This window comes from Notamacropus eugenii, chromosome 4 (assembly GCF_028372415.1).
Source record: "Notamacropus eugenii isolate mMacEug1 chromosome 4, mMacEug1.pri_v2, whole genome shotgun sequence".
Taxonomy (NCBI): domain Eukaryota; kingdom Metazoa; phylum Chordata; class Mammalia; order Diprotodontia; family Macropodidae; genus Notamacropus; species Notamacropus eugenii.
This window is the reverse complement of record NC_092875.1, coordinates 36,167,458-36,189,364: the sequence shown is the minus strand read 5'-3', so window position 1 is coordinate 36,189,364 and position 21,907 is coordinate 36,167,458. Positions and strand designations below refer to the sequence as shown.

Genomic DNA, 21,907 nt, shown 5'->3' with positions numbered 1-21,907 from the left:
TTTCCTCATTGCCTATTCTAGTTCCTTCAATTGTTTTTCTTGTCTTAATACTGTAGCTAGCATTTCTAGAACAATATTGAATGATGGCGGTGATGATGGTTATCCTTGCTTCACCCCCTGATCGTATTGGAAAGACTTCTAGTTTTTCCCTGTTATAGATGATATTTGCCAATGGTTTTTAGATAGATACTACTTATCATTTTAAAGAAAACTCCATTTATTCCTATGCTTTCTAGTACTTTTAATAAGAATGAATGTTTTATTTTGTCAAAAGCTTTTTCTGTGTCCATTGAGATAATCCTATCATTTTTGTTGGTTTTGTTATTGAGATGATCATTTATGCTGATAGTTTTCCTAATATTGAACTAGCCTTGCATTCCTGATATAAATCCCACCTGGTCACAGTGTATGAGTTTTTTAATAGTATTTTAGTTTTCCAATTATATGTGAAGACAATTTTTAACATTTTTTTTAAATTTTGAGTTGTAAATTTTCTCCTATCCCTTTTTCCTCTCCCTGTCCCTAAAAAGGGCCATCAGTTCTTTCTCTGAATGTGGATAGCATTTTCTGTCATGAGTCCTTTGGCATTGTGTTGGATCATTATATTGCTGAGAAGAGCTTAAGTTATTCATAACTGATCATCGCACAGCATTTCTGTTACTGCGTATGTACAATGTTCTCCTGGTTCTGCTTGCTTCATTCAGCATCAGTTCATGTAAATCTTTCCAAGTTCTTCTGAAATCTGCCTGTTCATCATTTCTTAGATCACAATAGTTTTCCATTACATTCGTATGCCACAACTTGTTCAGCCATTCCCCAGTTGATGGGTATCCCCTCCATTTCCAATTCTTTGCCACCACAAAGAAAACTGCTATAAATAGTTTTGTGCATGCAGGTCCCTTTCCCTTTTTTATGATCTCTTTGGGATAGAGACATTGTGTATGTATGGTCTTTGTGATTTATTTCTGTAATATCCTTAAATTTTATTTTAACATTTTGTATCAATATTCATTAGGGAAATTGGCCTATAGTTTTTTTTCTCTGTTTTTGCTCTTCCTGGTATATTTATCAGCACCATATTTAGGTCATAAAAAGAATTTGGTGGGACTTCTTCTGTATCTGTTTTTCCAAATAGTTTATATAGTATTGGAATTAATTGTTCTTTAAATGTTTGATAAAATTCACTTGTGAATCCATCTGATCCTGGGGACTTTTTCTTAGGGAGACCAATGATAACTTTTCAATTTCTTTTTCTAAAATAGGGTTAAGTATTCTATTTCTTCTTCTATTACTCTGGGCAATTTACATTTTTGTAAATATTCATTTATTTCACTTAGATTGTCAGGTTTTTTGTCATATAATTGGGCAAAAGCGTTCCCACTAGTTGCTTTAATTTTTATCTTCATTGATGGTAAATTCACCCTTTTCATTTTTGATGCTGGTAATTTGGTTTTCTTCTTTTTTAAAAAATTAAATTAACCAATAGTTTATTTTTATTGTTTTTTTTCATACAAACCAGCTTCTGGTTTTATTAGTTCAATGGTTTTCATTTGGTTTTGTTAATCTATTCTCCTTTGATTTTCAGAATTTCATTTTGGTGTTTAATTGGGATTTTTAATTTGTTCTTGTTCTAATTTTTTTAGTTACTCAATTTGTTGATCTGTTCTTTCTCTGTTTATTGATATAAGCATTTAGAGATACAAATTTTTCCCTAAATACTGCTTTGACTTCATCCCATAAATTTTGGTATTGTTGTTTCATTGTAATTTTCTTTAATAAAATTATTATTTCTATGATTTGTTCTTTGACTTCATTATTATTAGATTATTTAGTTTCCAATTAATTTTTAATGTGCATTTCCACAGCCTTTTACTGAATACAATTTTAATTGCATTATGATCTGAAAAGTATACATTTAATATTTCTGCTTTTTTTGCATTTGGTTGTGAGGTTTTTATGCGCTAATTCATGGTCAGTTTTTGTGAAGGTGTCATGTTCAGCTGAGAAAAAAGTGTCTTTCTTTCTATTCCCATTCAGTTTTCTTCAGAGGTCTATCATATCTAACTTTTCTAAAATTCTATTCATCTCCTTAACTCCTTTCTTGTTAGTTTTATAATTAGATTTATATGGTTCTTAGAGGGGAAAGTTGAGGTCCCCTACTAGTATAGTTTTACTGTCTATTTTCTCCTATAACTCATTTAATTTTTCCTTTAAGAATTTGGATGCTATACCATTTGGTGCATATATGTTTAATAGTGATACTGTTTCATTTTCTATCATACCTTTTACCAAAATGTAGTTCTCTTAGTTTTATTTTTGCATTTACTTAGTCTGACATCATAATTGCTAGACTTGCTTTTTTTTTTTACTTCAGCAGAAACATAATAGATTCTGCTCCAGACCCTCAGTTTTACTCTATGCATCTCTCTTTTTCAAATGTGTTTCTTATAAGCAAAAATTGTTGGATTCTGGTTTATAATCCATTCTGCTTTCTGCTTCCATTTAATGGGTGAGTTCATCCCATTCACAGTTATGATTATTAACTATATATTTCCCTCCATCCTGTTTTTTTCCCCTGTTTATTCTCTCTCCCTCCCTCCTTCCATCTCTCTTTTTCTCTCTCTCTCCCTTCTTCCCTCCCTCCCTCTCTCTCAACTCCCTCTCTCTCTCTCTCTCCCTCCCTCCCTCTCTTCCTCTCTCCCTCTCTCTCTTCCTTCCTGTCTGCCTCTCTTCCTCTCTCCTTTCCTCCCTGCCTTCCTGTCTCCCTCCTTGCCTCCCTCCTTCATACCTCTGTTCCTCCCTCCCTCCATCTCTCCTTCTCTCCCTCTCTCCCCTTCCCCACATCCCTTCTCAAAAGTTTGTTTTCCTTCTGACCACTGCCTCCCTCTATCAGTCCTTCTTACTTTTCTATATATTTCTTTACCCAGCTGAGTGTTCATGTTAGTCCCTTTTTGAGCCAATTCTAATGAGAATAAGGCTCAAACATTTTCCACCACCCATACCGCCTCCCATCTTCCCTTCCACTATAAAGGCTCTTCCTTTAACATCTCTTTTATGTGAGATCTTCCTCTTCTTTCCCTCTTCTCCCAGTACATCCCTCTTTCTCACCCTTTACTTTTATTCCTTGTATTTGCCCTAATAATGATAAATTCTTAGGTGTTACAATTAACAACTTCCCATGTAAGACTATAACCATCTTGCCTTTATTGATTCCCTTATGATTTTTCTTTCATATTTACTTTTTTATGCTTCTTTTAAATCTTGTATTTGAAAATCAGATTTTCTATTCAGCACTAATCTTTTCATCAGAAATGCTTGAAAGTCCTCTATTTCATTTAATATCTATTCCTTCTCCTACCCCCCAGCAAAGATTATACTCAATTTTGCTGGATAGATTACTCTTGGTTGTAATCCTAGCTCCTTTGTCTTCTGGAATATCATATTCCAAGTCCTCTAATCCTTTAATATGGAAGCTGCTAAATCATATGTTTTTCTGACTGTGGCTCCATGATGTTTGAATTGTTCCTTTCTGGTTTGCATTATTTTTCTCTTTCACCTGAGAGCTCTGGAATTTGACTGTTTTATTCCTAGGAGCTTTCATTTTGGGATGTCTTTCATGAGGTTATCAGTGGATTCTTTCCATGGATTCTTTCCATTTCTGTTTTACCCTCTGGTTCTAGGATATCAGGGTAGTTTTCCTGGTTAATTTCTAGAAATATATATTGTCTAGGCTCTTTTTTTGATCATGGCTTTCAGGTAGCCCAGCAATTCCTAAATTATCTTTCCTCATTCTGTTTTCCAGGTCAGTTGTTTTTTCAAAGAGATATTTCACATTTTCTTCTATTTTTTCTTTTTTTTCGATTTTGTTTTGTTGTTTGTGTCCCATGGAGTCATTAGCTTCCACTTGACCAATTTTACTTTTTAAGGAATTACTTTCTTCCAGTATTTTTGTGCCTCTTTTACCAAGCTGTTGACTCTTATTTTCATAATTTTCTTGTGTCATTCTCATTTCTTTTCCCACTTTTTGTCTATATCTCATATTTGATTTTTTACATCCCTTTTGAGCTCTTCCAGAAGTTCATGTTAGGCTTGTATCCAGTCCACATTTTTCTTTGAGGCTTTGCATGTAGCTGCTTTGACATGTCTTTTTCTGAGTTTCTGTCTTGTTCTTCCCTGTCACCATAGCAACTTGTTGTGGTTAGGTTCTTTTTTTGTTGCTTGCTCATTTTTCCAGTGCATAGTGGAACAGCTAGGCAACTTAGTAGATAGAGTGCCAGGCTGAAGTCAGGAAGTGTCATCTTCCTGAGTTCAAATGCGACCTCAGATACTTAGTAGCCATGTGACCCTGGGCAAGTCACTTAACCCTGTTGGGGCAGCTTGGTAGTACAGTGGATAGAGTTCCAGGCCTGGAATTAGGAAGACTGGAGTTGAAATCTTGCCTCAGACACTTCTGAACTATGTGACCCTGGGCAAGTCACTTCATCCTGTTTGCCTCAGTTTTCTCATTTGTAAAGTGAGCTGGACAAGGAAATGGCAAATCAATCCAACGTCTTTGCCAAGAAAGCTCTAAATGGGATCATGAAGAGTCAGACATGACTGAACAACAACATTTTTCTAGTCTATTTCTTGACTTTGAACTTTGTATTAAAGTTGGGCTCTGCTCCCAGGGTGGAGGGGACACTATCCTAAGCTTCAGGCCTTTCTTACTGCTGTGATCAGAGCTAGGTTTGGAGATCTACGGTTTTTTGGTGCTTCCAGTGTGGGATAATCTAGGGAGAGGTGTGGTCACTACTCTTTTGGCCCATGCTGTGGTCCCCAGGAAGGGACATTGTTCCCCTCTAGCCACCAGTGCTAGTATTCCTCCTGGCCTGGGACTGTGACCAGGGCTCCTGCTTACCTACACCCTCAATTGCTGATACTACCCTCAGGCTTAGAATTAAGACCAGGGTCCCCACTTCCTCATGAGCTCCTCTCCACCCTCAAACCATGACCAGGCCCCCTTCAGCCTCAAGTGCTATCAGTTTTTTGGCTCGTGGAATGTGACCCAGAATTGCATCTGGGCAATGCAACAGGGTCCTGAATCCAGTGCCAGGGAAGGGTTCCCTACAATCTCCTTCTGACCAATTGTTTGACAACCCTCTTACCCAGCCCCATGATCCAGGGACTGGGAACTTGCAAAGGTGCTGCTGCAAACTTGTACTGCTTGAGCTGCATTGAACTTCCAGAGCGTCCCACCACCCAAGTGAGACAGATCTTTCCTGCTAACCTCTGGAATTGTCTTGGACTGGAAAATTGTTTCACTAGTTGTTGGTTCTGCCGCTTTGGAAATTTGGGAAAGCTCAGCCGAGTGCTTCTCTATGCTGCCATTTTGGCTCTGCTTCTGTCATGTACTTCTTAAGTAGTGTCTCTCCCTCATTTCTCCCTCTTCCCACCCCACCATTTACATCAGGGCCTGGCATAGTGCTAGTACATAGTAAGTAAATGCTTGTTTAATTGAATAAAATGCTAATAGTAACAGCCTGAGAAGATAGAGAATATAGGTCATAAACTTGGATTTTTCCTTGCCATGCTATCTCCCTATGAAAAGGTAGTTTTCAAATAGTCACTTAACCCCTCTACTGCAGTAGTTGTATATTATAAAGAATTATCAATGGAGAAAATTTTGGTATGGTAATTGTGTTGTTATTAGATTCTAAAACAACTATTGAAATATCCTTCTGTTCGTCTTTGAAGGAGTACTTCATATTGTATTCTACAAAAAAAATTAGTAAAAGGTCCTTTTTTAAATTATAAAAATTTGAACTTAATTTGCTTGGTCATTTAATTAATGAACCTCAACATATTCACATTGATTTCATATAGTACATACTTACAAAATTATTTAATAGATAATTCATGTGTGAGCACAGTAATTATAACAAAAAGTTCACTAAGCCTAGCATGTTTTGAAATTATTCATCTCTTTTCTGAATCTTTCATAGTTTGGTCAAAGTATATAAACAGGCAGTTTTCAGGAGAGGAAATCAAAACTGTCAATAGTCACATTTTTAAAAATGCTCTAAATCACAAATAATTAGAGAAATTAAAATTAAAATTACTCTGAGGTACCCACCTCACACCCATCAGATTGGCTACCTTACAGGACAGGAAAATGACAATTGCTAGAGGGGATGTGAGGGTTGGTGGAGTTGTGAATTGGTCCAGCCACTCAGAGAACAATTTGGAAATATACCCAAAGGACTACAAAACTGTGCATATCCTTTGACACAGCAATACCACTGCTAGGTCTGTATCCCAAGGAGATCAAAGAAAAATGAAAAGGACTCATATGTACAAAAATATTTATAGCAGCTCTTTTTGTGGTGGCAAAGAACTGGAAATTGAAGTCATGTCCATCAGTTGGGGAATGGCTGAACAAGTATATGATTGTGATGGAGTACTATCATGCTATCAGAAATGATGAGCAGGATGGTTTCAGAAAATCCTTGACTTATATGAACTGATGCAAAGCAAAATGAGCAGAACCAGGAGTGCATTGTACACGCAAGGTAACAAAAATTGTAAGACTTAGCAACTCTGATCAATGTAGTGATCCAAGATAATTCCAAAGGATTCTTGATGAAAAATGCCATCTGCCTCCAGAGAGAGAACTGGTGGAAGCTGAGTGTAGATTGAAGCATGTTTTTTTCCTCTTTATTTGTATTGCTTTTTTTTGCAATGTGACTAATTTGTAAATATGTTTCATATAACTTCATACATAATAATCAGTATTGTATTTCTTGCCTTCTCAGTGGGTGAGAGAAGGGGTAGGAGAGAGGGAGAGAATTTGGAATGGAAATTTTTTAAAAATTTAAATAAATATGTAAATGAACCTTGCACAGTCAAGTCTACTCAGCCAAGGTCAAGTAGTGGATCTCGCCATTATGCACTAAATTTGTACAGTTTAGATAATCTTAAAAATTAATACATAAATGACTGAGTAAATAAAGTGAGGTTTAATTGGATAAATTTGATCTATGTAGAGGTACAGCGGAGTGAGTACTGCACTCGGAGTCAGAGGGCCTGACTTCAAATCTTAGCTTTCCTACTTATTTCCTTTGTGACCTTGTGCAAGTCAGTAATCTTTCTGGGTGCATTGGACTAGCTGATCTCCAGATCCCTTTCAGCCTTCACTCTGGGGCTCTCCATTTCTGTGGAGAAGTTTTTGCTGATTTCGCCTCCATTTAATAGTAATGATCATTTCTTTAGAGCTTTATGGTTCACAAAACATTTTCCCCACAGCACCTTTGTGATATTGGTGTGGTACAAGTTTTGTGATTCCATTTTACAGATGAGGAAACAGACATAGAGATGAAATGACTTACCAAGGTTCACATGAGTAACACATGTTAAAGCCTGCATTTGAACCCAAGTCTCTTGGCCTTAAATCCTTTATCTATTGCAAAGCTACCTCCCTAAGTGATTATTAAAGGACCTCCCTTCAGGGTAACTTTGTGGCAGGCCTAGGTGCCCTAGGAAGCCTGCCTTAATATAAGGTGGGGAAGCTGAAGAAAATCAGGGTAGAGGTAAGAGGGGCAGTCGGGTTCAAAACGTGCCCTCTAGAGCTCTAGAAAAGGCCCTGGGAAGAAGCCAGAGGCTGGTAGGCAAGTGACCAGGATTTGGGTTTGGGTGGAGCACTGGGAAGTATTCTAATTTAGGTTGCATTTCTCTGTGTGTTTTTTACTTCTTCTTTTAAATAAGTTCCTGGAGTGCAGTCATCACATATCCTGTTTATCTTTGCATTATCCATTACCCATTGCAGTGTATATGGTAGGGGCTTAATTAGTGACTGGGCAATGTGTTCAGCATTCCATTCTTTACAACTAACACCACAATACCGGTTTGTAAAGAAGCAAATGAAACTATGCCGTCATTTTCTAAGTGACTTCATAGTTGTAGTGATTTAAATATACCTATTCTTATATGAAAATATTTCTTCTAAAATAGTTGTGATTTTTTTTTTACTGAACTAATACTAGTATTTTAAGGCACCATTGAGTCAGAAAGATTGCTGTCATTCATTAAAACTGCCCTAGAATAAGGGGATGGGCAGCGAGGTGGCACAGTGGATAGACCACTGACCTGAAGCCAGGAAGACCTGTGTTCAAATGCCACCTTAGACACTTCCTAGCTGTGTGACCCTGGATGAGTCACTTAACCTTTGTTTGCCTCAGTTTCCTCATCTGAAAATCAGCTGGAGAAGGAAATGGTAACCACTCCAAGTATTTCTGCCAAGAAAACCCCAAGTGGGGTCATAAAGAATCAGATGTGACTGAAATGACCAAACAGCAAAAAGAGGAAGGGCAAGAAGGGAAACCAACCCGGTAATCTGCTGGGTAGAAGAAACACATCTAAAAGAGCAGGCACCCCCACATCGAGGAGAGGCCAGAACAACAACTACAAAAACTAATTGCCCTAATGTACTTTTTCCTATCACATATCTTGGTCTGGAGCACTGACATTCTTTTTTTGACTGGAGTATATGAATATTAATTCTTTTGTTAAGGGAGTACTACCCTAGAATGCTTTCTTTTCCCCAAGAGCAAAAGTCCTGAAAATGTGTATTGCTTTTTCTTGTTAGTTGCCTATTTAAGTGTGTGGTTTTAAAAAAAAAAGACCATGGTGGTCTCAACACACCGATACTCAGCCTTACTTTGTTGTGTGGTGGGAAGATTTATTCGACCTTGACTCTTCTTACCAGCAATAGCATGTACAATGTAAAATGGCATGTAGTTAGAAACTTCATGGAGTCCAATCTGCATTGAGCACACTGAGTAATTTGTAGGTTTGTTCTTTCACCAAAAACTTTTATAGCTTTTCACTTTAAAAATAGTTTTGGAGTACTGCATGATAGAAAAAGCTCTGGCCTAGATCTTACAACGGATGGCAGATGAACAGAGCTGATTTTATTTTGGGCACTTTGCCCAGGACACTTTTAATAGAACATATAGTTACTCTAGGGATTCTGAATCTATGGTTATGTCAGACTTGAGCATTGGTTCTTCAAAAGGAAACTTCACAAGTTATTAGACCCTAGTTAACTTTAGTGCAATTTAAGTTTTTGAAACTGGTTCTCATTTACTGTAAATGGCTTGACCTTCTTCATTAACAAAACATTTGGAATCATCTTTTTCCCCCAATTCAATATGGCTTCCAAATTCTTTTAAAATTTTGAAGTAGAAAATCTTTTTTCAGAGGGCCAAAAACTGGCACTGTGAGATTATTTAATGGAACTTTAGGTTAAGTCTCTTATGAATTGTTTGGCAGTTTTCTTGCATATTCAAGAATCAAGTAGTACTTTGAAGAAAACCTTACTTGAAAAATATTTGAATTTTATAAAGTAGAATATGTTTTTTAAAATCTGAAAATTTTAATTACTATATCTAGAAGAATTAGCCTTTAAAACACTGAGCATTTAAAAAAAAGAAGATAATTTCAAGGAAGATTCAATTTCATAAACATTTCCTGAGTGCCTAATTTATAACACGCATTATGCAAATAACTATTTTGAATTGCTATGAAGTTTTATATTTTTTGAAGCAGCAAGCTAAGTTCTTTCTGTTGAAAATCTTCATCAATAAACTAAACTTCATAGAAGTGTTATAGTATGTATAAAATTTATGGTATATAGCAAAAAACACATAGCAAAAAAAAAAGTGAGCAGCATTTGGGGTATATGTGAGCTTACTAAAGAGGCACGCTGTGTTATACCCCGCAGTTTCAGAAATATCAGAAACTTTTTCCATTGGTTGGAAAGATTTTAGGTACTTTCCCTAAAAGCCACCAACTGGGAGTGGTGTTGTTCTGTTAGCTATGAAATTAATTCCTTTGAACACTCTACTGCCTTCTGTCCGTGGCATTTGTTTTTCAAGCTCTTTGGCACAAACTTCATAAATACATATTCTTTCCTTAGTGATGGCATATTTGGCTATAATATCACTTTTTACTAGCAATGACACAATTTATCTCTGTAAGTCTTAACTTGCAGCCTTGAGTGTCCTACAGCTCTCCAGCACTTGAAGGTGCGTGATGACTTAGACACAAAGATCACAGCTTCGTTGTATGTATGAATTTCCCAAATGCGAGATGGCAACTACAGTTGTTCAACTTTGTTTTTATTCCGAGTATGTCTCATGCTCTTCTACCAGAAAAACATAACCATTGACCACCCTTTAAAATTGGAGTCCTTCTCCTCTATCTCCCTTCTTTGTCTCCTACCTATTCATTTATTTCTTTTTAACATGTGAATTAACAAATGAATTCTCACATATAGAATGGATACAACAATTCACATCTTATTCCAGCAACTTGTTTTCTTTTGCTGGGGCCTTATTATGGGACAACATTCTTTTTGCTTTGGAGCATTGTAAAGCCTTTAGTGAATAAAAAAGACCAAGATTTCACACATTTGCATTAAATCTTGGGGGCTATTTAGGTGATAAATAAAAATTTTTGAGAACATTTTTAATTTAGCCTGTAGCTTTTAAGGATTTTTTTAATGTGGTAGTCCCAGATTTCCTAATTAAGCCAAGTGATTGCTATTACCTAACTTTGTGACACATGAAATAAAGTTTTGTGGCCTGTTGGGAAGTATAACAGCAATCATACTAGGTATTTATACACACTCAAAGATTTACAAATATGATTTCATTTTGTCCTCACAACAGTCCAGGGAGGTCAGTGCTGTTAGTATCCCTATTCTGAAAGGTGAAGAAACTAAGGCAGACAGAGGGGAAGTGACTCACCCAGGGCTGCACAGCTATCTAAGTGTCTGGAGCCACATTTGAACTTAGTTCTTTCTGACTCTTGGTCTCATGCTCCATCCTCTGTGCCACCTCGATGTCTCAAGTACAAGAGAAAACAATGTTCTTCGTTAGCTTCTCTGTTCTGTCAGTTGAATTACGTGTCGCTCTGTTCTCCTTTCTTCCAGTTTAAACGTTACGTTAGTAAACTTCGGAGTAAGAGCACGGTTTTCAAGAAGAAGCATCAAATCATAGCCGAATTTAAGGCGGAATTTGGCCTGCTGCAGAGGACAGAGGAGCTGCTGAGGCAGAGGCACGAGAACGTCCAGCGTCAGCTGGTAACAGCAGCGCCAGCTCTCCCCTGGGTCACTGTCAACATAGGAACAAGAAAACACGTGGATTTGTACCTTTGTGAAGTCAACATTCTTCCCAGTAAAACCGGGAAAGTCGTGTATTTAACGACAAAGGAAAAAGCCCTGTAGTTCCCGGGTTTGATTTTGTCTCATATTATAGAAATTCTTGAATAAGATTGATGTCTTTAGATTATTTTAGCCCCTACTTGGGCACATCTCCTAATTTTGGTTGGCTCGCATGGAAGATGTCAGAACCCAAAATAAATACAAAGGTGTATGTCACTAAATAGGGTACCCCCATTTTTTAAAATATTGTCTCCTGGCCATCCTAGTTACCATCCAGACTGCGTCTTTGGCTTCCAAAGTCCTTAAATGTACAGTTCTCATCTGCTATGTCCACTTCCCTCCTTAATCCCCTGTAATTTCATTTTTTCCTCTCCCAAAGCCAGTCTTCCAACGCTGTCCCCTCTGAACTTCTCAATGACTTTCTTTCTGAAGTCCTTTGCATCTTTTCAGTCCTCATCTTCTTTATGCTTTTTAATCCCTTCCATACTTTTGTGGCCCTTCACACTTTCTAAAAGAAAGCCTAGTTTTGCCTTTTTATCAAGTATTCACTTAATAATTTCATTATAGGCAAACTTTTTTATTTTTACAAACTGCTGCTTTTGGCATCTGTCTTTACATATGATAATCAGAAATCATATATATCTGCAACCTTTAATCTCCACCTTTAGCACAGATATGAGCATCAAAATATAATTTTTTAGCAAGTAAAGCCCCCCAAAATTGCTGAAATGAAAATTTCAGGGGAAAAAATGAAAATCTAGAACCAACCAAAAATTATCTGACTTCCATGATAGAAAAACAAAATGAGCAGTTTCCCACATCCATGAGTTATGGAGCTACAAAGAAGAAGGGCCCATGGAAGCCAAACACAGAGAGGCTGGCGTGCCCACCTGTGACTCCTTTAGAGCTTCTGGTGTCCCTGTTTATAGATGCCATTGGTCATTAATGGAGATTTTAAATCTAACGCTGAAAACACATCTTTTATATGCCAGGTAACCCCATAGGGAAAGTAAATGTGTTTGTACCCACACAGGCATGTAAATCTCTTGAATTTCAAAATGTGCAATGTACTTTTAGGATTTTCATTAAGTTTGTTCATTTAGCTGTGTTGATGCTAAGCTATAATTAAATCTGTGAATTTGTTTTGTGAATTTCTGGGGCTTTCCTATACATTCTGTGGGGCTTTCTTTCTCTTTTCTTTGTTCACCAGCAAACCGTTGAGGACAAAAAGGGCATCTCTGGCTACAGTTACACCCAGGAGGAGCTGGAGAGGGTCTCTGCCCTGAAGAGTGAAGTAGATGAAGTGAAAGGACGAACACTGGACGGCATGTCAGAAATGGTGATTCTGCGACTTCTTTCTCTTCCTTTATTGGACATGGAGGAAGCAGAGGACAAACTGAAAAACAAAAAACAGTTCTGGGGCAAAAGAAAGAGGAATGGTTTCCAAGTAAAGTGGGACATGTATATTCTGACTGTCTTTATAAAATGTTTTTAATACCAGTAAACAAGTTTTCTGTGGTACCTAGTAAAAATAATTGCAGATCCAATGTTTGCTTTTGGGGAAAGGTTCTAACTTTTATGTCTCTCCAGAGATCTTCATCTCATCAACTTATTTTTCCCTTAATAGTATTTTATTTTTTTCCCAATTACATGTAAAGATAGTTTTCAACATTCATTTTTGTAAAATTTTGAGTCCCCATTTTTCTCCCTTTCCCCTCCCCAAGACAGCACACAATCTGATACAGGTTATACATGTACAGTCATGCTCAACATATTAGTCCTCATCCCCCTTTTTAAAAAATCTTTCTTCATTCTAATGAGATTGTTAATGTAGCAGGAACGTGTGTTTACACTTTTTGTTCTGACAACAGGTAAAAAAACTGAATTCACTGGTGGCTGAAAAGAAGTCAGCGTTAGCCCCAATTATCAAAGAGTTGAGGCAGTTGCGACAGAATTGCCAGGTAAGTAGCATGGGTGTAGAGACACCATCGGGAAATGTCTTGGTGTTCTGTATTGCCACTTGGCCGAAGTAGTTGGAATTGTAAATGTGTTCTTTCCTGTTTACTGAGGCAAGTCATGGAAATTATGACTCATCAAAAATGAAGGAGTAAATTATGTGTCATTAAAAGAGTTTTGTGTAATTTCCTTTACTTAAATGTTATAGACTTTAGATTATCTGAAGAAATTATCTTAAATACAAATCAGTTAGGTGACATTCCCAGTTTAACTTTTATGCAAGTAAGTGCTATAAATATATGGTCACACTCTTCTGTGACCAGGTGAAGCCTGAGAGCCTGCTGATGTGGAATGGTGCCAGGCTAACTCCAGAATAATGAAGTTACTGTGTGGTATGCCATCATATCTTGTGATATGTAATGAGATGCCATTACTTGGAAGTTAGTTCTTACCACCACTTTAGGGATTAGCAGACTGAAGGTGAGTGTACTCCACAAATCCAGGTCATTTGGCCTCAGCCATTTGATATTAGCAGTGTTCATTTAATCTCTCTGCTTTATAAATTTAGTTTTGAATCCCATCTGTTTTAATAGTGCAATAATGCCTTGAGGATATAACTCTAAAACTTATTAGAGCCCTCAGTCTTTCAGCTGTCAGTATTAGGACTATTGAAGGTCCAAATTTAGGATAAGTTTTACACCCTGCCAAGCCTAGGGCGAGTTTTAGTATGGGATAGGTGGAATAAACTTTAATACTTGAACTCTACTAATCATAGAAAGTGATCCGAAATAAATGTAGCACTCCCTCTGAACTACTCCCCTAACTTGTTACAGATGACCTCTAGAGGATAACCCTACGGGACTGCATCCTAACACCATAGCTCACAAGTCCTCATGTGGGGTGCTTTCTGTTAGTAGTCAGCCAGTAGATACAGTTGTCCCTTAGCAAAGGCATTTTGTTAAGACAGCATTTTTTTTAAAGTAGCACATGGTCAAGTCAACAGGGCTCCTAAAACCTGCTCCCCCTATGGTACGAAAGGAGATGTACTGCTCGGACAAAGGGTTTTAAGGTATAGAGAGTCCCTTTTTCCCACTTAATCTACCCCACAGCTAGGCTCCAGTCAGTGTGAATAGGAATCCCATGAAGTGGTCACACGCATTAGAATTCCTACTATTAAAAGTTACCGTTATGCAAAATATGGTCATTGGTTCCAGCCCAATGGAAATAGGCTGCATGAATAATAAAATAGCGTTGCTTATTTATCTGATGGAAAGACATTTGAAATTTCCTTTGCCGTTTCTTCCCATCTTTCTTGATCTCTGTCTATGTTACTCTGGAACAGAGGTGCCAAACTCAGACAGAAGCAGATCCCTTTGGGCGCAATCCTAGCAGCCATTGGACTGTGAGCAGAGGTATCTGACTGACAGCCCACCAGCTGCTGGATTTGGGACAAGATGGCTGCCTTTGCCTCTTCATTTTGACCTTTTCTGACTCCTCTAACCTGACTTAGGACAACCTAAATTGGAACCTTAGAATTAGAGGGGACTTTAAAGTTCACTTAGTCTTAATTTCTCACCCTTTGTAAAAAAAAACCTTTTTCAACACCCCTAACAGTTGGGTGTTACATGCTTGTGTTCTCTCCTCCTTCAGTTTGCCTTGTGATTTACTTAACTGCTTGACGCTTTTAACCACTCCTGTCCTTCATGATACTACTCTCTCCTCGTTCTCCTCCTCTCTATCTGATCATTTCTTCTCAGTTTGCTTAGCTGCTTCATTATCCATATCATACCCCCTAAACATGAGTGTTCTCTAAGGCTCTATCCTAAGCCCCCTACTCTTCTCTCTCCTTATCTTCTTGGCAACCTCATCCACTCTTGCAGGTTTAATTATCAGCTCTATGCCAATGACTCCCAGATCTATTTATCCAGACCCCATCTTACCCCTGAGCTTCAGTCCTGCATCACTGGCATCACTGTGTCTGTTGGACCCATTGGTGTCCCATAGGAATCTCAAACTCAGCAGATCCAAAACAACTCATTATCATTCTCCCAAATTCCAGCTCTCTTCCATACTTCTTTCCTTCTATCAAAGGAATCACCATTTGTCCAGTTTCTAAGGGTTGTAACCTTGTGACTCCTCACTCTCCCTCCATATATCCTATTAGTTGCCAAATCTGACCCTTTCTTCTTCTACAACATCTCTTGCATCTCACCCCTTCCCCTTGCTCACACAGTCACCCCCTTATCTGAAGCAATCACCACCTCCTGCCTAGGTTATTTCAATAGATTCCTAACTGACTTTTCTCTCCCCTATTCAATTTTCTACAGACCATGTCTCTCCCGTAGTCACCAAACTCCAGTAGCTCCATGATGCCTTGAATCAACTGTCAAGTTTTCTCCTTAGCTTTTAACACCCTTATGAATCTTGTCTCAACCCATCTTCCTAGACTCATTGTACAATACTCTCCCTCCCACACTGCAGTCCAGCCAAACTTGTCTTGTCCTTGACTTCTCTCTGGTCGTTTTACATCTCCTTGCCTCCATGCTTCTGCTCTAGCTGTTCCCCCATGTCTGTGATGCCCTCCCTCCTTACCTCTGCCTTCTGTCATCCCCCACATCAAGATTCAGTTTCCAGTACTACTTTCTACCTTTTCTGATCTCCTCAGTTGCTAATTCCCTCCTTCTCAAGCTACTTTGTATTGAACTGTTTAGCATTTATTTGTATTTATTCACATTCTGTTGATGGCTGTATGTATTGGTCTATGTCCATCTTGTCTCTCCCATTAGAATGGTTGTTTCCTTCTTTGTATTTGTTTCCCTGATGCCTAGCGCAGCACCTGATAGACATAGTTCTTGCTTAATAAATATGTGTTGGTTGGTTGATTGGTTAAATGTGTGCTGCTGTCTCTCCCCAACAGTGTAAACTCCTCAAGGGCAGGAACAGTTTTGTTTTTTGTCTTTGTTTCTTCCAGCACCTAGCACAGTAACTAGTACATTTAATAAATGTGCCTTCAAGTGCATTGAACCACTATAGTTAAATACAAAATTTAAGTTGAAGAGACATTTGAAATAACACATAAAAGGTCATAGTATTGTCCTTCTTGTTAGCATAGAAAAAACATCTGAACAAGTCTCTGGTGTGCAAGTTATATATCCTGTCTGTCTGCTGTAATTTTATACATTGGTTATACATGTGATGAGTCACATACTGAATCATATGCCTTAACAAATTTAAATGCTTGGAAATGTTATAGGAAATGTTATAGGAATGTCATTTTTTTCTTTCTTTGATGACTTCCATGACCATCTCTGTACACTGGCCCAGTCCCAAGCTCTAGTAATACAGTGCTGCCTGCTTCTCGTAGACATAGCGATATCACTGTGTCTCTCTTAAGTTCAGTTAATTCTTCTCCACTGCCACTGAATCCTCCAAGTCAGAGGAACAACTTGGCAATCTAAGCATTTTCTTTTAAAGTTCCTCCCATTTTGTTTTATGCATGAGCTATTTCTACTCCTGATTTCTGTCTGCTACTGCTCAGTTTTTCCAGTTAGTTCCAAAGAGCATAACTGTAGAGCTGGACGAGACCTTGGAGAAGGCGTCTGATCCAGTCACTTATTTTATGGGTGAGGAGTCTAAGTGAGGGAATGATTGGTTGGTTGGCTGTTGTCCTTTGTTTTCAAAGAGGACCAAAATGACATCACCATGATAACGTGAAGTTTCAGTGTGTCTGACTGTGGCCGATTAGACCAGTACGAGCTCAGAATGCAGGAACACACAGAAAATGAAAGATTAGAGGCAGGATTTGAATTCAGGGCCACTTTACCACATTGCTGAATGGTATATGACTATTTTTTTTTTTGGTAGGGTCATGTTTGAAGCCTTTTTAGTTTAGTAGAATATGCCAGGTCTGTAATTAAATGACCATAATCATGAATTACTACGGACATGAGGAAAGGCTATAATACATAGCCATACTTTAGATAGTACATGGATCAATGTTTATGGATAAATCTTTATTCCTGATCCTCCACAGTTGCTAGTATTTTCACACACAAAGCTGCCTTGCATTTACTTAGTGTGTATTTATATACGTACCATATGTACTTGTTGTCTCCCTCAGAAGAATGTAAGCTCTTTGAGGGAATGTACTATTTCATTTTTGTCTTTGTGTCTCTAATATCTAGCATAGTACCTGGCAATGAGACATAGTAGGAGCTTAATAAATTTTTAAGATTAAGATTAACTTCTCTTAAATATCTTTATTAATATTAAGGGAAAGGGAACACACATTTATTAAGCACCTTTCATGTGCCAGGCATTGTGCTCAGTGCTTTACAAATATTACCTCAGTTGGTTTGCACAGCCACCCTGGGAGGTAGGTATAATTAAGATCCCCATTTTACAATTGAGGAAACTGAGACAAATAGATTAAGTGACTTGTCCAGGGTGACACAGTAGTGTATCACCCACAGTCTAAAGCCAAATGTGAACTCAGATTTTCTTTCCCTAGGCACAGCATTCTATCCACTCCACCACCTAGCTGCTTCTAAAATGTAGTGAACATTCCCATAAAACAGAAGAGGAGATAAGAAACCAGAATCCAACATGTTATTTATGAGAAATACGGTTGAAACATAAAGATAAAAGAGTTAAGATAAGCAAAATCTATAATCTTTCAACTGAACTTAAAAAAGCAGGGATAGCAATGATAATTTCAGACAATAATGAATTTGATTATAATAAATAGATTTGATTAAAAGAAATAAATCGAGGAACTATATTGGGTTGAAAGGTACTATAGATGGTGAGTCAGATAAATGCACTGAATGACATAGCATCAAAATACTTTTTAAAAAAGGTAAATGAATTACAGGAAGAAATATGTAATAGAACTATATTAATGAGAGATGTCTGTATATCCCTTTCAGATCTAGACAAATCTAATAAAAAATCAACAAGAAAGAGGTTAAAAACCTGAACAGACTTTTAGAATTTAGATGTGCTTAATATCTCACGATTACTGAATGGAAATAATGGAAATAAGAAGGAGCTTAGGTATTTCTCAGTGGGCTGTGGCACCGTTATGAAAATTCAGATGAGAAAACTTGTAAAGCAACGTGCAAACCTTAAAGCGTTATGTGAATGTGAGCTGTTACTATTATTAGAATTGCCCGTGGGTCAGAGCGTGGAAAAGACTCGTCAACAAAAACCAATTCTTTTCAGCAAAGGAATGTTAAACAAAGGATTAAATATCCATTGGATTAATTACCCCTTAAGAACTGGGGAATCAAAGAACAAATCTTAGAAATGGTAGGTGATGCCGTTAAAAGTAGTGGCAGCGATGAGGCAGCACACCAGCATTTTGGAGATGCAGTCAAAGTCATCGGGAGAGGAAAATGCATGTCTCTAAACACTTCCATCAACAAAAGGAAGAAAAAAAATCAAAGAATTGGGCATGCAGCCAAAAATGTAGAAAACAAACAATCAGGTGACCCCAAGTAAACACCCAGAGAAAAGATGAACAAAACGGAAAGCGAAACAAAGCCAGCCATCAAGTTAGTTACTAAAATTTAGGAATTTTTTTTTTGATGGGGGAAGAAAATAAATTAGACAAGCCATTAGCCAATTTGATTTTCAAAAGAAAACTAGAGATAAGGACTATTAAGAAAAATAGGGAACAGCTAGGTGGCGCCGTGTCGGAAGGACCTGAGTTCAAATTTGGTCTCAGACACTTCTAGCTGTGTGACCCTGGGCAAGTCACTTAATACCAAGTATCTTCAAACAAAAAAAGAAAGAAAAAGAAAATAGAAAAAGTTGACAAATATGAGAAATAGAAATTACTTCTCTGGGTCTACAATTAAGTGCTTCTCAAGTTGGAAATTAGAATTAATGTCCATTGGGAGAAATATGGAATGCATAAGGCACAGGTTTTTAGTACAAGGAAAATTAACATACTAAAAGTTTAAGTATGGTCCATAGAGCAAAACTGACAGATTTTTCTTTTTTCCATTATAAAATCTTGTTTTTGCAAAGAAGAGTTTTAAATATAATTTAAAATGTATTCTGTGTAGAAGAATGTGTTTTTACTAGTACTTATGTACTTTCCTAATGCATTCAAGGTAATATTTTTATCACCCCCTACTAAAACCCTAAATAACTTAATATTTAATGGTGCTTTTTTTTCTAGTGTTGGTCTTTGTTGTACACATGGTGAAGTATAAAATCTTTATGTCTCTGTTGAGCGTCACAAGGCAACCAAATGTGATAGTATTGAGTAAACATAGAAACATTAGAAGAACGTTTGTGTGCTGTTTATTCACCTGATCTTTTAACATGCAACTTGAGTAACTGCCTCATCTGTAATGATTCTCGTCTGTCCCCATGGTTTACAACAACAATTCTAAGTCTGAGGCTCAGTTACAGGATTAACAAGAGCAAATACTGCTTTAAAGCTGAATTCCAGTTTTCATTTTCACAGTTGTCTGCCCTTTTCCTACCAGGAACTGACACAGGAGTGTGAGGAAAAGAAAACACAGTATGACAGCTGTGCAGCAGGTCTAGAAAGTAATCGGTCCAAACTTGAGCAGGTAAGAAGGATGGTTCAACCACATGCATGTAATTAATGGGAGTAGTTCCTCCTGTTACAGAACATATCCTCCAGCAGCCCTGTTCTGTTGGTGGGCACGTGTTCCTTTCATATTAGTCAGTCGGTGTGCTCATTTGCCCAGGTCTTCCTGTGTTCACTGTCCTGTGCCATGTTGGGCCGGAATCCATTACCTATGGAAGAGTCTTAGTCCAGCCAGCTGTCTTCTGAACTTTGACCTTTCTTCTCACTTTGATGTGGATCTTTGCTTCATTGTTGTGTTCTGGAGTAAACTAACAGCTTTTTCCATAGTCACAGACTATGTGCATCTGAAAATCCTTAAATACATAGGTAGCATCTGTTAGTATTTCAGTTAAGTTAAAATCACTAAAGGAAAAATTATTAGAAAAAAAGTTTTTTGAACTATGCTTAGTGAAGCAAAGGTTGTTTCTTTTTACCATGTTAAAGAATGCTGCCCATTCTTATCCCATTGTAGGAAGTTAGAGGACTTCGGGAAGAATGTCTTCAAGAAGAAAGCCGATACCATTATACAAACTGCATGATTAAGGTAAGACGAGGGAAAACAAATGAGAAACTTCAGAGAGGGTTTTTGTCAGCAGCGTCTCCAGAGCTCTCTCTTTCCATTTAGAATCTAGAAGTACAGCTGAGGCGCGCAACGGACGAGATGAAGGCCTACGTCTCCTCGGATCAGCAGGAGAAGCGCAAGGCCATTCGGCAAGTACACCTCTTATTCCCAACAACTTCATTCTGCCTCTGCAGGATTTCCTCAGTGTCATTCAGTTAGAAAAATCTCTAGTTCAGAAATGGGCATATTCAGGTTTAAATTTCAAGGAATACTTTTTTGTTCCTTCATCCAACATGGCCATTCTGTTCAGTTGCTGGTTTGATCTTTAAAAAAAAAAATTAAATTCTACTTAATTGACCAATTGTTTTGATGTATAGTCACAATCTAGAATTCACTGTAAAATTCTCATGCCCCAAATCATTCTCCTTATAATACATACTTTAACAAAAAAACTTCTCAGAGGAAAATTTGGATTGCAGATTTCATATTAGAAGCAAAAGCAATTCTGCGCTAGGATTTTAAAACCTAGAAGTTTGGGATAAGGAGTCAAAGGTCCACAGCACCACCCTGGCCCGGAGTGAATGCTTAATAAATGCTTCTTCCGTTCACCCACCTGGCCTACTCTCGAAGATTTCCTGGCGCTGTATTCTCATCTAAGAAGATAGGACAAGAGGATCCCTAAGGTCCCTTCCAGGTCTCATTACTTCATAGTATGTCTGAGTGACGAGTCTCAAAGATAATTCAAGGGAATTAGCATGTTTCAGCCCACCAACTGGTCATTTTACTTTGTAGTTGGACCAGATCAGGCAGCACTCAGGGAAATCACAGCCCCATGCAGCTTGTTAAGGATATCTTCTTAATACCATCACGATTCAAGCTTTGCTCTCCCTGCTGTGGATCCATCTTATCCTGTGATCTAAACCTTTTGGAAGCATAGAGCTTTGCTTCTTTGGACACATCCCTTGTGAGCTAAGCCCCAATTGTCTGCCTGGTTATTGTTTTGTGCCCCAGAAGTCACTACACTTTCAACATTCAAAATTGATTGAGTATCTGCTGTGTACAGAGCCCAGTAGTCTGTGGTGAAGGATGAAAATAAGTGTAAGAATTCTAGTAGCCTTTGCATGGCTTTGTCCAGCTCTTGATTGTGCTGGGAATATGGTATGATAAGCAAACCGCAATATAAACACAAGCTGTTCTGTTTGAATTGTCTCCAGAATAAGTTGGAGTTTTCCCATCCAGAAAATAATTGTTTTGCTTTCACCTTTCAGATTTAGAGTAAGACTTTTTTACCTTCATCCATATAGCAATGATTTTGAAGTGATAGTTTTCTTAGAAAGATAATAGAATTAAGAAACAGGATTTCTTTGCAGAATTTAAATATTTTTTCAATTTATACAGGAATTGAAGAGGGGCTTAAAGTCTACTATTTATAAAACAGGCACTTTCCTAAGGCTACAACATATTGGGCCAAAAATGTACTTATTCAGATGTCTTTATTGAATGTCAGCTCAACTCAAGTAAATCTACACGGTCAATGTTAAGGAATGTGAAAAGTTAATTTTGGCCTCTAAAAATAGAAAGT

General features: G+C 37.6%; 1 protein-coding gene across 2 annotated transcripts in view; it reads left to right on the top strand.

Moving 5' to 3' along the window:
- The window catches only part of IFT81 (intraflagellar transport 81), a 78,659-nt gene that overhangs the window by 45,347 nt on the left and 11,405 nt on the right, over window positions 1-21,907 (top strand). For both annotated transcript variants that reach the window (XM_072600500.1, XM_072600499.1), the window contains exons 12-17: window positions 10,970-11,119; window positions 12,411-12,539; window positions 13,072-13,161; window positions 19,657-19,743; window positions 20,236-20,307; window positions 20,389-20,474. In XM_072600500.1, coding sequence (XP_072456601.1) covers window positions 10,970-11,119; window positions 12,411-12,539; window positions 13,072-13,161; window positions 19,657-19,743; window positions 20,236-20,307; window positions 20,389-20,474 — 614 coding nt within the window. The remainder of the gene's footprint in view (window positions 1-10,969; window positions 11,120-12,410; window positions 12,540-13,071; window positions 13,162-19,656; window positions 19,744-20,235; window positions 20,308-20,388; window positions 20,475-21,907) is intronic.